At 37.6% G+C, this 17,624-nt stretch overlaps 1 protein-coding gene across 1 annotated transcript in view; it reads right to left on the bottom strand.

The window, feature by feature from the left end:
• Positions 1–1,373: 1,373 nt before the first annotated feature.
• FAM91A1 (family with sequence similarity 91, member A1) overlaps positions 1,374–17,624 on the bottom strand; it is a 26,857-nt gene continuing 10,606 nt past the window's right edge. The window contains exons 8-25 of the mRNA XM_009997686.1: positions 16,512–16,602; positions 14,619–14,681; positions 12,871–12,977; positions 12,083–12,121; positions 11,869–11,981; positions 10,878–10,996; positions 10,379–10,491; positions 10,096–10,182; positions 9,218–9,350; positions 8,356–8,504; positions 7,749–7,883; positions 7,281–7,394; positions 6,309–6,381; positions 4,936–5,085; positions 4,324–4,431; positions 3,916–4,039; positions 2,924–2,993; positions 1,374–1,550 (exon numbers count right to left, since the gene is read on the bottom strand). Coding sequence (XP_009995988.1) covers positions 1,374–1,550; positions 2,924–2,993; positions 3,916–4,039; positions 4,324–4,431; positions 4,936–5,085; positions 6,309–6,381; positions 7,281–7,394; positions 7,749–7,883; positions 8,356–8,504; positions 9,218–9,350; positions 10,096–10,182; positions 10,379–10,491; positions 10,878–10,996; positions 11,869–11,981; positions 12,083–12,121; positions 12,871–12,977; positions 14,619–14,681; positions 16,512–16,602 — 1,965 coding nt within the window. The remainder of the gene's footprint in view (positions 1,551–2,923; positions 2,994–3,915; positions 4,040–4,323; positions 4,432–4,935; positions 5,086–6,308; positions 6,382–7,280; positions 7,395–7,748; positions 7,884–8,355; positions 8,505–9,217; positions 9,351–10,095; positions 10,183–10,378; positions 10,492–10,877; positions 10,997–11,868; positions 11,982–12,082; positions 12,122–12,870; positions 12,978–14,618; positions 14,682–16,511; positions 16,603–17,624) is intronic.

The raw sequence follows: 17,624 nt of genomic DNA, 5'->3' as shown, positions 1-17,624 counted from the left end.
CTAAATTCCTATCGTTTTCTCAGAGTGCAAGTCCTATACAGTTTAGGAATGTATATAAAGCAAAGAGGAAAAAAAGAAAAATGGAATTTTCACAGTTGTAACTGAAGCCACTGCATTATCCTATCACAGCATGTTTGTGCTTTACAAACTTCTGCCATGTTTTATTCTTACGGCCACACAGATCTGGATAAAAAAACAAATGTTGCCATTTTTCTTCTTGCTGTTGTCCAGCACAATCTATGCCACAGCTTCTCGCTCCACTATGTATTGTAGGGTAGTAATGAGAGGGTAGTAAAGTCTCATCTTTAATTATGACCATTTAAACCAAGGCAATTCCAGTAAAGAAGGGAGTTGGCAAAATACTTCAAATAGTTGGGTCAAAAGTCTTAACATTTTACATCTCTCATTCTCCTTGTGTGCTAAATGGGACAGACATTTTTAAGCTGGCAGGAAGTTGTCAATGCCCCATAGAAACAACGTGAAATCATGCCACAAAATCGTCTCCTACAAATAAAGCCAGAACATGATTTTAGATTAAAGAGCTGACTGTTAATGTTCGTCATTATCAGCAACTAATGGTTCAAGGAAATGAGCTTCCGAAGTCTCTGCCTACACATCATTTGCTGTCATCTTCCTTTGCTAATGACTGTCACATGAAAAACCCAAGAGTTCTATTATTTTAAACATTAATCAACAGGACAGATCTAGTTATCTACCTTAAACTCAAATTATGACATCAGTTGTCCTACAGCCTTAAGTCACCAGCAGGCCTTCAAGTCTGCACTAACACAACCTCCTGGAAGCATCAAATCTCTTTCCATTGTATTGATTTGTCAAGGCCTCAGTGTTAAGCTGAACTACAGAATTCAACAATTCTTAATGCCCCATATCACCATGATACTTTTTTTTTTCAACAGTTGGTATCACTGAGTTTTCAGAAGAGCCACATATCTTACCTTTATACAGAAAGATTCTCAGTAATACAGTACAAAACTAAACAGGATTTATGTCTGAGTAACGAACATAGAAAACTACTATTGCAATTTTGTGGTGACAGGATAGAAATTTAACAATCATCAGAAAGCCTAGAAAGGAAGTGTTTAGTTATAAAAGAAAGATTGTCTTAAGATAAAAACTGTGCTGACAGCTAAAAAGCTCTCTGTTGCAGCAAGATATGCAGTAATTAGTAACAAGTTCTAGACAGTTTAAGCACTTCCCCAATACTGCAACACAACACATTTTTGTAACACTACTTTTACACGAGTTATGCTGCAGCAGCAGTACACTTCTTAGTGGTTGGCACTAGGAATTAACCATAAGAGAAGAAAGGCATTTAGTGATCAATGCATGAGGATCCCTCTTTGACTTGCTCTTCAGGTGTGGTTGAAAAAAACTGAGCAAGGGGACCACCCGTTCCATTCAGATAATACACCTTCTTTGAACATGAGATTCTTGGCAGGAAGTGGAACACCCATATCTGAAGAAAGGGGCTGCAGAGGTGAACTTGAAGAACCAGCATCATGGAGCTGATCCAGTGTTGAAGTACCTTCCTAAAAGCAAACGGGGAAAAAAAAGTGTCTTAAAACAAAGACAAACAATGAAGGATTTAATAGGTAGAATATGACAAGGTAATCTAACCTGCAAATACACTTAGTGTTTCTGAAATGTGTTATTTTAATCCATTAAATACCAAACCATTATGAAAGTAAAACTAGAATGAACAAAGGGAAGCATGAAATAAACATACAGATGCCCCAGTTGCATCTCTGCATGATTTGGCATCCAAGAAAACTCCAGGGAAGCCTGAGGCTTAAAACTGAAGATCTAGCAATAAAATCCTGAAGATAACTATTGAACTGCTAATTGCCCCATACTTGCTAAGAGCTATGCATATATGCAGAGGCAATTACTTGACCATATTTTGAGTAGTTTGATTCCCCGTAAGTTTTGTTTTCTTAGCTTAAAAATCACTTCAGCACCTTCTTTCTTTCTCTCTATACAGATAATCAAGGAAAGTATCTCAGAGATACCATCCAAGAGATTAGGACAGCTCTCACTTGAGACAGTTTGACAGATAGTTTTAAGACTTCTAACCTACTGGGAATCTCCAATGTTCTCATGTGGAAGTAGTTGCAGGGTCACACCATCCATAACACTCACTGGTTAAGTATCCTGCAAGTTCCTTACCTTACTGAAAATACAGAATTTGAGATAAGTGTCATAAGACTTAAGCAGCTAAGCAGATTCCATGTCACATGTGGATGTGCCTTGCTAGCACTTCCATGCAGAATTGGAGCAGGGTGCAGACCTGATATTCCTCTGTGCTTGCTACACAAGGCCCCTATTCTCTGTCTTCTTATAAAATCCTCGCAGAGCAAGCAGTTTTAAATATTTGTACTCATTCAACACCAAGTTCTAGAGGATCTTAGGACACATACAAAAAGTAACTGGTATGAGATAGATATTAATGCATTTTATTTTTTCCTAAGTAGACAGATTTGACTTGAGGTACAGATAAAATCTCAAAATATTAGTATATCCATGATTTGCAGTGAATCTCCCTGATATATCTAAGAAGCAACCAAGTAAGCAGCCAAGTAAGAAGTGCTACAACAGAAGGAATGAAGAACAATTTTGCTATGCAGGTCCCATAAAAAAATAAATGAAACTAACTACACACAAGATGTAATTACAAAAGCTAAGATGTAAGTATTAAATGAGACTACAAACTGTATGGTGTAATAACTCACTTTTGACACCAGTAGAATCTGAGGTTGACAGTGCTCTTAATACAGTCACCATTTAAAGCAAAAATAAGTAAAACAAACCATGTATGATACCACACACCCAAGAACAGCAAGTTGGAGGGCAAAAAGATGACAGACCATACAGAATTATTTACATCTGAGTTATTGCTCCTTACCTGGAATGAATGAACAAAATTAAGGACCTGAAGAGACAGCTTTCTACTGGAATGCAAGAGTTTTTGAAGGCTGTCAAAAAGAAAAAAGAAGCAGCTCTATCAAAGGTGTGCAATTTTTTACTAGTGAATTACTAGCATAGTAACTTGCTCACAATTCTAATAGTATCAAACAACATGTGACAGAGTTACAGGCTTTCACAAAGAAAGCTTGATAATATTCTCATCAGTGAAGAAGTGCTTGACTTGACTCATTTGCTCGAGTCAAGTCAGCTAAATGCTGTTTTCCCTACCATTTACACTGCACTCAGGTGAAACTATTGCAATTGAAAAATGCTGGTTTAAATAAGACATAATATAGTGGACTTTTTCATGCTTCATCTTTATCTTGGACAGTCTGGTAACATGACTTTAGAAGGAACTTAGTGACACTGTTAAAAGCATATCCATTACTAAATTAAAACCCTTAAGCTACGTTCTCAAGAAGCCTTATTTTTGGTTAAAAAAAATCCCCCAAAAATGCAAAATCCAAACAAAACCAAAAATCCTATTGTTAAAAGAGCAACATTTCATAAAGTAAAGCTACAGTAAAAAGGAGAAGATCACTTGATCATAAGCTGTGACTAAACTTAGCCAGTAAGATACCACCCCAGAAAGGTTAGGAGGAGCAAAAAAAGCTTGTGCTAGGCTAGGAAAGGGGAATGAGTAGGAAGGCACACTATGTTTTTTCCTGATCTGTTCATAGACAGGTTCCTATAAAGAATTCAATTTCACCTTGCAGAAACTATAAAAACTTACCACAACTATGGACTACTAGATTGTACATTACAGCTGGTATCCATGAGCCAAAAAGCAACTACCTCTCACACTAGAATTAGGTACTCTATGACTTAGCTCTCTTTTGCTCTTATTTAATTGTAGGCATAATTTTTGCAGAAGATCTGGACATAAAACACACAACCTCTTAATCCTGTAGCTGATAAATTATAGCTCACCTCTCTTTTCTACATAATCCATGAGTGGCAATTTTTTTGCAGACTTTTTGATTCAACTCAGAGCTGAAGAGTGGAATGCCAAAGCATAATTCCAGGGGAACCCATTCCAGTTCTGTTGTGGGTACTATATAAAGAAAAACAAGAGACAAACAGACTTTAAGAGAAGACAACACAATAATATTGATCCCAGAATCAGGCATCTCAGATCAGGATCCATTGGATAGTTCATACTTTTAAGACAGTTCATCTAATAAACTGCTGAAAGACTTAAGGAAATCTGAATTTTAAGGAAGAACAGTTAGCATTGCACTTGTTCCAGAAAATAATAAAACAACGTGTTTAGATCCTTAAAAACAAGATCTCAGTGGACTTAAAACGTTTAGTAAAAGCCATCTGTTATGTTTTTACCTTCAAGGCTTTGCTTGACTGCAGAATCCATTGAGGTTTCTTCTATTACCATCTCAAATGATTCTGTGCTCCCATTTACATCAAAACCTGATCCTAGTTCAGCATCTCCTAAAGGCAAAGCAATTCTTAGGTAAACATGTAGATGAATATAAGCTGAGTTACCACCTGATATAGGGAATATGACACAAGTTTTTAATAAAGACCATACAGCTATAGAAATGGAGGAAGGGATATGGAGAAGCATAGGCCTGATTAATTTTTAGGACCAAAGAGTCACTTAGGGATCCTCAACACACTTAGGATAGATTAAATTCTGGCATATAAAAATGACACAATTTACTTTTAATATTTTGATTATTTTTTTTCTGTTAACTGTTCTAGTCCAGTGATTTTTTTAGTCTGTACTCACTATTTCAGAGCTAGTCACAAAGAAGAATTAGTAAATAAGCCTACTGCCAATATATTAACACTCAAAATGGGTTCCTATCTCTGCTGAATAGTATTTTGTAGAGCTACAGATCTAAAGATTCAACCCTCTGTTCACCTTTGCTGAAGTGGTTGTACATGAAATTAAGGGAACACAGTCAAAAGGGACAATTATTGGTAACTAACCTCTTCCATCAGAAGCATCGCTCAGTTTTCTGCTCGTGTGCTGACTTGAGGGATTCAACATAGTGACATAGCCACAAAAATGCTGCAAATCTACCTTGTTCCTCAGTATTTTTAAAGCCGTATGAATGCCCATGTTCACACGAGAGAAGTCTAGTAGAAAAGAATACATATTCCAGCTTACTATTTAGGAAGCCTCCTCCATAGCCATGTAGTTAATTCCTAGGCTTTTCTAAAGTGTTTTTTTAATCTGGATTTTTCTCTCTTCTACTGCTCCCATTTTAGTTATCACAAAGGTAGATCTGTGATAACACATAAGTTATCTTCCCACAACAAGCACTAACTGGTATTTTATAGTACAGTAAAAAGCTAAGGAGAAAGAAAAATGTAAAGAGAATATGGTATCTCTCTCACAGACAGACACATACAGACAGCAGAGATGGCAAGGTTCAGCTAGGAATTTTATGTCCAGCTCTTTCAGTGCCAGTCTTTTATGGCAAATTCAATACAAGATACATGTTCCATATATCAGAAATTCTCAAATATTAGAGGTTAACAGCTGAGTTAATGCTAGATTTTAGAGATTCTGCCTTTCAGATTTTTCACCTAGCACAAAGTTGGAAGAAAACAGACACCTCAGAGACAGCAAATACAGAAGTAACATTTTGAACCCAGTAAAAAACAAATTAAGAAGCTAGCTTTACTTCTAGTTGGCCCTGATTTTTCTAAGTGGCAGCTTAAATGCTTTTAGATTTCACATCTGGAAATTCATACATTTATGACGGCTCTCAGTTGGGAAGGCCATGGCCTCAACTATGCAAAGCTTGCATCCTAATAATTGAGGAGTATTTCAGAATATGTTAATTCCTGCCTTTCAAAAATCAGTTAGCTAAGCAGACTTTGAAGGAACAGGAGATTTTACTAGCAAAGCTCTTCCTGGGGAAAAAAATCTCCATAATACTTCCTAGTGCTAGTAATCTAGATGAGTTTGTTCAGTTGTCACCTGTCTTACAGTTAAGAGATGCTGAATAGAATACACAGAAGATTTATGCAGTTAATCAATATGTTAGTTAATAAGCAAGTATGCGTAAAGAAAGATTTGGAGGTTTCTGTGGAAGCTGCTTCTTTACATCTGTGCTAGGAGAAAAGAAAACACATTCTAATTAGGACAGAGAAGGCAGACAAGAGAAAACCACAGATTTAAGCTCAGAACAGATCTGTCAACCATTTAAATATACTTTCAATTTTCTCATCTAACTTGACTCATAAGTACAGGAAAATTTGTACTAAAAGGATTATTGCAACCTTACTGCACAAGTTGATGTGCAACACAATTAAATATGGTGGTGTAGATTCCATTAAAGACAGCCAGTTACCTCCCTGCTGCTCAGCTTCATCAAATGGGAAGGGTATGTGCATCGTCTCTCCCATTCCATGCATGCCATGTCCCTGAACATCAAGAAATCAAATTAGGAACAGAAAATAACAGCTTGGCTTAGTCCTACTTGTGCCCCCTCTTAAGGGGTACCGGTCAAGCTGACAAAACAAATAAGCAGATTGTTAAAGTTCTTGCTTAGTTGAAATAATTAAATAAAACACTCCATCCCTCCCCTAAAAACACAGTGAAGTTAAACTTCAGTGAAGAGGAGTAATTTTTATCTCCAATTTTAGTTACAAACAGATTTCATAATCACTGAGCACTTCTGGAGCAAAACGGATTTTGCTCTCTTAAGTTCAGAACATTTCTGAGCAGTCAAGGCTGTTACAAGTGAGCCTTTGAAAACAGGTACTTTTATGTTTGTTATAATATTAAACATCTATTTATTTGAATTATTAATTCAGAGTTCAGATTAAATGATGAAACAGAACAGGAAGATATTTTACATCTCCCAACTATACAAAACCACTCTATTTCTGCTGTTTATGATGTTTTGCTATAATTTACTGTAAAAGCTGAATACCAAGCACTCCAAAGTGCATTTCTTGAGAAACAGCTCATACTCCCAGCTACCTTCTCCCACTACTGTATGAGAAGCTTGTGGGTTTTTCATTTTCTTTCCAGTTCCGTTCATCTCCAACACTCTAAAAAATCCACATCTCATTGTTAGCTAACAAACCTCTATTATCTCCACCCATCATACCATAATGCATACATAATATGCGTTCAGTTCAAAACCAGTGTCTTCACCACCACTGAATCACAGCAGCACTGGCTACAGATGTTAGACACATTTTCAGGTCTTGGCAAAAGTGTAGCTCTCCCACACTGTTAATCTCAACTTTATCATGTAACAGCTTAAGTAAAAAAATTCTGCATGTGTTCATCATTTACATAGAGCACTCCATACCTGAATTAGAACAGCAGAATGTGTCAAAGCATCATTCAACATTGTGAGCACATTTGAAGTAGGAACTACTCCTGGGTCATGACCCCAAGATGTTATTAATAAGCGATCATAACCCTAAAAGAGAGAAATTACAAATATTCACAGTTGTAATGGACTATCCATCCATCACAGATTTCTACAGTGGACAAATGGGACGTGATCATGTCAGCCATCTTGTAAACCAGGCACATTTTACAATAAAATTGAAAGGACTGGCATCAAATACACTGGAGTTACGCTAGGACAAAAAGAGAAACATAAGTAGCATTCCTTTCTCAGAACTTAGAAAGAAAACACATAAAACTTGCTTCAAGAAAAGGCACATCATCAACAATGAATTAGTACCTCTAACTTCAACTGTTGTTGCTAAATAGTGTACAACATATCTTCCAAACATTTGGAGGGAGAATAAATCCATGTATATACTACCTGAAAAATGTCTGGAAGTTTCCGAAGACGTGTTCCTTTAGAGAGCAACAGAGAGGGTGGGCCATGTCCAGTGATGTGGTAAATATAAAGTTTGAACCAAACTGAACTGACTTCTGGTATTGCAGGTCCAATATGCTAAAGAGATATTATCCAAGAAATTAGAAAGAACTTGTTCTTTCAACTATTATAGGTAACATTTAAGAATCAATAGTTTTAAAGGAATACAAATCTAGTTTTACAGCACAGGAGTTCAATTGTATTACTCTACTACTGATGATGTTCTAGGACCTTATCCAGTATTGCAGGACTCTTCACAGAAAGGTGATAGCAAGGTATTTTCTATGAATATGAATTCAAGAATAAAATCTGTCACTTACTCTACTTGACCAGGTAAATTATTAATAAATTAAACAAACTTAATAAATTAAGTTTTCAAATTTGTCCTCAATAAACACTTTTTTTTTTTTTTTAGATTAACTGCAATACTATTCTACATGCCAATAACTGAGTCACTTTAAAAGGGACATCTAACAGATGTATCCAAAACAAAGGTATTAAGATATTTTATTTCCAGATACTAAGAGGGGAAACTCAAATATTTTTTCACCTGGGGTGTACAGCTGCTAATAGGTCGAATTTCATTGGTGAGTGGTGCCATGGAAACCAGCAGACTATAATTTTTATTGAGAACTCTGCTGCAGGTAGCTGGATCCAAGCCGAGCAAACTCTCACATCGTAAGAGGTCCAAGGGAAAGCCTATGTTGAAAATGTAAGATTTTTTTAAATTATTGCTTCTAGATGGAACATATAATGCAAAATTACTTAAGATTTTCTCTGCCTAGCCAAGAATACAGTATTTTCCATAATTAAATGTTACATTATTGGGATGAATTTTACTAAATCTGTACATAATTTTAGCAATTCTAGCCCTACAGGGTTGTCTGGCACAGAACCACAGCTTGCTCCTCACCAACTGACTGATTCAAGGTGCTCAGGAAGTTGGGTAAGATTAAAAAACAAAACAAATAATTAAAAAAAACAAACAAAACAAAACCAAAAAAGCCAACAAACTCTATCCCCACTAGAAGAATACACTCCCCTTCATGACTTGAAAAATGTTTCTTTGACAGAACACCTCTGAATAAACAATGACATATTATCGCCTACAGAAGCACATGATTTGAAACCCATCTGTTAGACAAATTCAGCTTGTCTTGCCATCATAACATCTAAAGCAATAGATTGAAGTCCAAGCCTTGGCAACAAAATCTGTCATTCAACAGGCAAACACAGAAATACAGGCTTGAAAGGTTATGAAAAATGGTGATGGAAAAGTGACGTTTTGCCCTGAAAACAGTTAAACACGCAGGATACAGATTGGTTTTTTAAATAGCAGATTAATCAGAAAGTTGAGTCCAAAGCAGATAAGTAAATAAACTCAGAAGGATGTCCTCAAGTGTTCACAGTACCATTATTTGGTTGATCAGGTTGTACAGCTTGTGCCCCTAGGTCTTTATTATGCCGCAAGAACAGAATCGTGTTCCTCAGTGTAAGCGCGTGATCGAAGTACCGCTGTGCTTCCCCTTCACCCGTGCTTTGAACCTGAACAAGAAACAAAATAAATGCATGCAAGTGGCAGGCTGTTACCAAATGCCTCAGTTATACAAAAAGGAAGATTAAAAAATTAGCATTTTTAAGCTTTTTAATTGAGTAACAAGCCTGCAGCTTATACGCAAAGGTTGCAGCAGCAACTTTTAAATGAAAAGTGAGGTTTGGCCACATCAAACAGTCAAAAAGTACAAAAAGACAACATCTAGAAATCAGAAGAACCACGACTCAGTCTTTAGGTAGAAGGATTTAAATGTCCAGTCATCCTGACTGGTACAAAACAATACAGCAATCAACAGCAGTTCTCCTACATAAGTACACAGTTGTCCTTCCGGAATTATCTTTAAAAAGGGATAAACCTTGCAGCACACAACAGTCAGGTTTTCCTAGAAAAATGATGTGCAGGCTTGGAGAAACATTAACCCCTTACTGAAAGGAAAGTGATTTTCATTGAACAAGACCTAATGCAGGTGTGTGTACACACAGACTCAGGGAAATGTAGCTCATGAATTCACTTTACCCACCAGTCTCTGCTGTGCCCCTGAAAGGCAGTTGAGGTATAAATTCTGTATGAATCATTTTAACTGAACCACTTTGCTTTGGTAGGATGAGGTGTTTGTTCCTATCATTGTGTTGCTAAATAAGCAGTTTTACACAATGAAAAAAGGTGGGGGTTGGCCCCTTCCCTTTAACACTGCCAGTGCTGAAAACGCACTTGGTCAAACATGTAACAGATTACCTTTTCCAACTCCACCAAGAAGCTGTCAAGACTCTCATCTGACAGTTTCCCAACTTCAAACATAGTGACTGCATGACTTTTCAAGTTCTGGAACCACAAAACAAAACTGTCTTAGTTCTGAATGGAATGGGCAGGTAAAAGTTTCATTAAGTAAAAACACTTCTTAACGAAAAACGATACAGGATTTTTTTTACATAATCACAGCTGTATTATATTGAAGTCAAAGTATTTTAAAAATCAACGTATTCATTCTTGCATAATACATTGAACAATTTTGACTTACTGGTGAAAGATTTCCCATCATTAAAAAGGCAGTGAGAGTAGAATCAAAGAGGAAGGCAATACGCTTTGTGTGTCCACTAGAGAGACTGAGGCTGCTCACACTGGCTGTTTCAGCTAATAGAGAACAAAAAGAAAACAGATTAACCCATTTGTTTTATTTAAAACTAAAATAATCAAGTTTAAGTCAAATCTATTACAAAAAAAGAAGAAAAACTCCAAACCGAGAACAGAATTCCCTTATCACTATGATGCCACTGATTGACTTAATTCAGATCAATTTGTATCTATGATACAGATCAGCCCCATCTTCAGAAAAGAGCTTTTTAGCTGAAGAACTTTTCACCAAGAAATACACATGACCTCCCCCACTGTATATTCCATATGAAAAAGGATACACACAATTTTTGTTTTACTTGTTTCTAGACCCCTTGAGAGGCTGTGGCAGTCTAGAAACACCATTGGTATTTCCTAATTTATTAGAATTTACTGTTCATGCTAACCTGGATCATCTTGACTGTTGGTATCTGTATCTGTGGCTGATGACCCAGCTTCCTGTATAGGACTTCTGTTTTCCCCACTGTCCCATGAAAGCAGCATCTTTTGAGGGTCCAAAGTACTCCTATTAATGTGAATTAAAATCCACATCTATCGGTCACTGTAGCACCAGAGAATTCTCTCTGCCTTCTAGTGCTAGTAGCACATGCATAGGCACACCCAGTACATGCCTTTCAATACTTCAAGCCCTAAAGCAGTCAAGCTTCATGTCCCTCAAAGTCCAGCTTTAGCTTCAGCATAGGAGTTCATTTGGGTGGCTGAAAATACCAGATTTTAAAAAAGATCTGGAAACCCAAACCACCAATGTTGAAGAAGAATCCAGTGGAAAAAATCTAATCTACTTTGTCCTCACAGTCTGAAATAGCATTAAAGACATTCAAGCATAGCACTTACTTTAAATGGTTTAATGCCTAACAATTCTTAATTGGTGCAACATGACATTCCAACTTGGAGAACCCTTTGTTGACTAGTATTAACATTGCTTCCCCAGGGTTCAATATAGACACAGGTAAGAGTATCAGTAACAGAATTGCAGGGGCACCTGACAGCAAGCAAAGTTTAACTATATACACACTGACAGCAGTGCCAAGAGACACTGTCTCTGTACTAACACAGTAACAGCTGACACTTCTGGCCTCAGAAGTTTAAATCAAATGTACACTTGCCTGCTTCAAAAGTGAACAAGTAGGCTTTTAAAGCTCAATAAGCCAGCACAAAGTAATAGCAACAGAAGTAGCACATTGGACTTACAGGTTAAACTATCACCCCTTATCCCCAGTTTAGAAAGAGGACTGAGTATTCCTGTCATTGTATACACTGTGAGATCTGTTGTTGCACAAGTCAAAGTAAGCAACCAATAGCTTTACAATCAGATTTTGGTTCTAGCTTTCTCTTCAATGAGGGAAATAAGCCTTGTGAAAGAATGGAGACACTTACTTCAGTCTGTTCACTGACGGAACATTCTTCCACGATGGATGAAGATTATCCAGGTTTATTACTTGGCCTTTTTTATGGGCAAAGCCTAACCGGCAATACATGGACACGGCATTCTGAGGAAATACACACACAATATAACACTGTTATGTGAAACCAAGTTGCAAGGCAATGAACTTTCCACATCGAGTGCAACAGATGCATTACACACACATACCTTAACTAAAGATAAGTCAATCTCTAGGACGTTTGCAAGCTAGAACAAAAAGGAAAGAAAGAAGAATCAGTATTAACAATGCAGTGTAAGTCACCACTTCTGGACTTCTACATCTTTATCATTTTTCTTTATTTTTAAACCCAGACTGTACTGGCAGAAGCAACTTTGTCTTTGTTGAAAGTGATGAAAAAAAGGGGATGAAGTCTCAAAATTGTCCCTCTTGAATGCATGCAAAAGAAACATGAGGTTAATCTTTCACTGTGTAATTTCTAGGTTAATCGTGTATCAGAAGACAAAGAGGAAAACAAACCCTGGATATAATTAATTAATACTTTTCAGGTGCTTTTTCACCAGGTTTTAAGACTAAGACCTTATGAAAACATTTTTCATTAAAATTATAAATGGTTATGCCAAAGTTAAATTCCTACATTAAGCCAACACCCTACATGTTTTCACTGCCAAAGAAAAAGAAATTATTTTATTTCACACTAGCAAAACAGACCCTGTTCCTTTTCTTGCTCATGTAACAGTCTACATTAGTCACCCCTGTGGGAATTAATTCCAGCTGATGGAATTATTCCACTGAATTGAAGATATTCCATCAAGCCTGAAGCAGTAGAAAAGTTATATTCAAGATAAAAGAAACAGGCTGGATCTTAAGCCTGGCAACACCTCTAATTAAAATCACTTGCTATTGATCCATATCTCTGCCTTAAGTGTTTTCAGCAGTGTGCTTTGGACCCTTTCCAGTTTTCCTAACTTCCTCACATGGGGTAACTTTTACTTACCTCTGCCACATTAGTGTGTTCATCTATTGAAACAAATATCTTATACAGGAGTGTTTCAAAGTAATCACCTTGCAGTCTGTTCATCACAAAACCTTCAAGTGGTGGCACTAAAAAGAATTACATAATTACATTTTGATAACTTTCTTTATTAAACTGAAAGTGCATAAAAATCAGAAAAATAAATTTATACTTATTTGGTTTCCATGGTACCTGTAATTTTGAGGATTTCCTAGTCACAAAGAGTAAAACCTAGTATACTTGGTATTTAAAATTCTCCCAACTCCTTATGAAAAGTAATGGTTGTCAATGTGTTTTCTTATCAAAACTAAAGCCACTCTACCTCACATTAGACCCTTGCAGTCTCCAGCTCATCCATTCCGGATAATTTCCAGTCATCCAACCCATTAAATGATTTTGCCATGTCGATGCAGATTAAATCATGGCTCTGATTGGAGTGGGACATAAAAAACCCAACTCACCCACACACTCCAGAGAAAATTCCCAAAGCTATTACCTAAGCAGTAACTCTCTTGTATTTAGAGGTCTTTCTCTTAACTAATCTCTACTACAGCAGTGACAGCTACTTCAAGCTCCAAACAATTTATGTCTTTGCAGATTAGACTGAATTCAGAACCCCCCTGAGACCTAGCACTGCATAATGAGATGTTCAAAGGGCAGTCACATGCTGTGCTAGTTTAAGCTCCTACATAGTCCCCAGACACAGCACATGACTACAATTGATGTACAAGACCATGAAGGATGGAACAGATATCAAAAGTTGCGTCTGTCTAGAAAACAGGAGTCCAAGACCCATGCCCTTCAGTTAAGGCAACTATGTTTCTCTATGCTATTCTTCCTTTTCATTACAGACACATGGGAGAGTACTTAGTCATTCATGTCACTACTCTTGAAAAGAATCTCACTGGCTAAAGAGGTCAACAGCATCCTGGGGTGCAGTAAAAAGAGTGTGACCAGCCAGTCCAAGGAGGTCATCCTCCCCCTCTCCTCTGCCTTACTGAGGCCATATCTGGAGTACTGTGTCCAGTTCTGGGCTCCCTGGCTCAAGACAGACAAAGAACTACCAGAGAGAGTCAAGCAGAGGGCCATAAGAAAGATTAAGGTACTGGAGCATCTCTCTTAGGAGGAAAGGCTGAGAGACCTGGGTCTGTTTAGCCTGGAAAAGACTGAGAGGGGATCTCATCAATGCTTATCAATATCTAAATAGCAGATGTCAAGATTATGGGGCCAGACTCTTTTCAGTGGTGCCCAGCAACAGGACAAGGAACAACTGGCACACACTGGAACATAGGAAGATCCATCTGAACATGGGGAAAAACTTCTTTACTTTGAGGGTAAGAGAGCACTGGAACAAGCCGCCCAGAGAGGTTGTGTCCCCCTTTAGAAACATTCAAAACCTGTCTGGATGTGATCCTGTGCCACCTGCTCTAGGTGAACCTGCTTTAGCAGGGGGGTTGGACTAGATGATCTCCAAAGATCACTCCCAACACCCACCATTCTGTGATTCTATGATTCTTATCTAAATACATCTAGAAAATAACTGAAGAATTCAAGTTGAAATAAACCCTATAGACAATAAAAATAATGTGTTAATAGAGTTAAAATAATTTAATCAGGAAAAAAATACATAGCTCAAACATTTTAAGTAAACTCATGCACACAGACAAGCATTTTCCAAGACAAATGAAACCAAGAAAACATAAGCACAATACCATTAAATATTTACTTACCTGCTATACAGCTGTCATCAGATATTGGTACATCAAGGTAAATAAATCCTTTGTTATATAAGCCTTTATAAATAAAAGCACATAATTTTATTAAAAGAGTATTTTCCAGACAACAAATTCTACAAAGTAGTATTAGCCACCTTGGAATCAGAAGTTTTCCTAATAGTCTTCACAGTGAGCACTACTTTGCAATAAACTATATCTAATATTAAACAGATGTCACCCTAAACTAGAGTTCATTACTTGCAGTCTGATGCAGTATACTTGGAGCTCTACAAGTACTTTCCTGACAGTGCTGGTGAGCACTGTATAATGACAACAGATTGAAGCAGCAACATTTGAAAAAGATCAGTGTGTCCCCTCCCTAAATATTAACTTAGTTCTCACCATCATCCCTGTACTGACAAGACGAGGAGTTTTTTTAATCCTCAATTAGTTTTGTCAGGTTTTGCCCCAGATCAGGCTGAACTTGCATACTTTGTAGCAAGGTTACAAATTATATCGCAAGTGTCTGAGGGTCCTCACATGTCCTTCCCACACATGTTCACAGAAGTCTTTTGATACAGTAAAAATAAATTCTAGGGCACTTCAGCACAAGCCATCAGGCAAGCTGCAGCAGATACAGAGGGACACTGCATACAATAAGGAAAATAATATGGCAGATTTTAAAAGACACTTGTCCCACATAAGACCATTTTAAGCACTAAGCATCTCAACCGAGTTCCGCAGAGTAGGTAAGCTAGGGAGCTTTTTAAGGAAAGGCAAAACATTCCAGCCTTGTTATCTTTAGAGTCTGAGGTTGTAACAGCAGCACTGATAGCAAAGCATAAAGCTAAATTATACAGTATAAAGTAAGGCAAATATATTGTCAGTGGTTCCTTTGACATTGCCCAATATCACTCCATCCACATCATGTTCATGACAGCAGGAAATGTACCAACAGTCCTCAGCTGGAGTGTTAAGAGACTTGTAAAAGCAAAACTGTCAGAATGCTTCCCACATAAACACAGCTCAGACTAGCTGCAGTGTGTCTGTAGGCATAAATCTATGGCAGAGATAGTAAAATTACTATCCCACTCAGATCTTAAATAAAATGCCCACAGTAGAGTAGTTAGAAAGGTACATTACGTTCCTCTAACATCAAGCCATCTATGGAGAAAGATTATTAAGTTCTTTCTGAATCAAAATTTTCTTAAGCTCTATACTGTTTCAGGTCCACTCCAGAGCTTGAATTTCACATACCTCATATGTTTTAATTTTTTTCTGCTTTACTAACAAGCAGTGGAATTCTGCCTCAATTTCTTAACAAAAATACAGTACACAGATTCCGTGGCTTGTAGTAAGCCAAGCATTCACAGATCAACCTCTCAAGGATTAGTCTGTCAGTGAAGCTGTACTCCCCTGACTAATACTATTTGTTTATATCTAATACTTGTAACACTGAAACAGGGAGACACATGCCATTTTCTATTAACAGTTGCAGACCTGAGAAACACAACAGCCTCTTAGATTCAAGCCTCTTTTTCACAGTACAACACAAAATTACAAAATACAATATTACAAAAGCTCTTCTTTGAAAAGCAAGGAGTGAAGTGTTACCACCAAGGATTACCAGCTCTGGCATTTTTAATTTGTTTCTCCTCATCTACCTCCCCTAAAATTTTTACTGACAGTTTCGAATTTAAAAATTAGTTGAATCAAACAGTAACAGAGCAACAGCTGTCAATGGCTCACTGCTGAATCGTTTACAAGATTCAGACTGTGGTGTGTACAAGCTTTAGAGTATTTTCCAACTCGTTTTACACTTCATCTTACATTCCCCTTTTATTCTTAATCTCAGACTTTACTGAGCAAGGTGTATACATAGAAAAGGAACATCCTTTAAACACTTACTGTGAACTACATTGAAGTCTAATGAACCAGCAAGCTGAGGACCTGAATCAATTATCTTATCAATAGCAGACTTCTCTGAAGTAGTACATATCTAGGCAAAAAAAAACCCAACCACATTAGTCTTCCAGAGAAGGAATTAAATCCAGATCAAATTACTAGCTGACTATAAAAAGAAACTGAGACTAGAAGTAGAATTAAGTCAACATCTGGCTGGCAGCTGGTCACCTGCAGTGCTCCTCAGGGTTCAGTTCTAGGGCAGGTCCTGTTCAAGATATGTATCAAGGACCTGGAGGCAGGAGTTGAATGCACCATTAGCAAGTTTGTTGGTAATACCAAACTGGGAGGTGCTGTTGACCCTCTTGAGAGACAAGAGGCCTTGCAGAGCAATCTAGACAGATTAGAGTCTTGTGCAATCATCAACAGGATAAAATGTAACAAGCCAAAATGCTGGATTCTGCACATAGCACAGAGTAATGTCAGACACTAGTACAGTCTGAGAGAGGAGCTGCTGGAGAACAGCCCTGCAGAAAGTGATCTGGGGGTGCTGGTGGGCAGCAGGCTTAGTCTGGATCAGCTGTGTGCCCTGGCAGGACAAACCCCATCCTGGGAGCATCAATACAGCATCAACAGCCGGTCAAAATGTGATCGTCCTGCTGTATTCAGTGTTGATGAGGCTTCACCTCGAGTACTGTGTGCAGTTCTGGGCTCCACAATACAAGAAATATGTAAGAGTCCTTGAATGTGCCCAGAGGGAGCAGCACAGGACTTTGGGTTTGTCTAGTTTGGAGAAAAGGAGGGTGAGGGAAAACCTCCTTGCTTTCTACAGCTTCCTGAGGAAGGGAAGGAAAGAGGGAGCTATTCTCTTCCAAGTCAGCTCACAAGTTTTTCATGTGCAAACAACGAAAAAAAATAACTACACACAAAGAGCAGCAACAATTCCCATATATATATAAAATAAAGTCCACGGACATTCTGATTCTAACTTTACTGCAGGCGAAGGTACAGTCAAAACTGAGCTGTCAAGGCTTCACCATGAAATTTGAGAAAGCGTATTTTATTGCTTGTTCCCTACCAAGCACACACATTAGTTACCACAGACTGGCTGACACAAAA

The sequence above is a fragment of the Chaetura pelagica genome, unplaced genomic scaffold, assembly GCF_000747805.2.
Source record: "Chaetura pelagica isolate M959 unplaced genomic scaffold, ChaPel_1.0 scaffold1, whole genome shotgun sequence".
Taxonomy (NCBI): domain Eukaryota; kingdom Metazoa; phylum Chordata; class Aves; order Apodiformes; family Apodidae; genus Chaetura; species Chaetura pelagica.
This window is presented reverse-complemented; position numbering and strand designations above follow the sequence as displayed.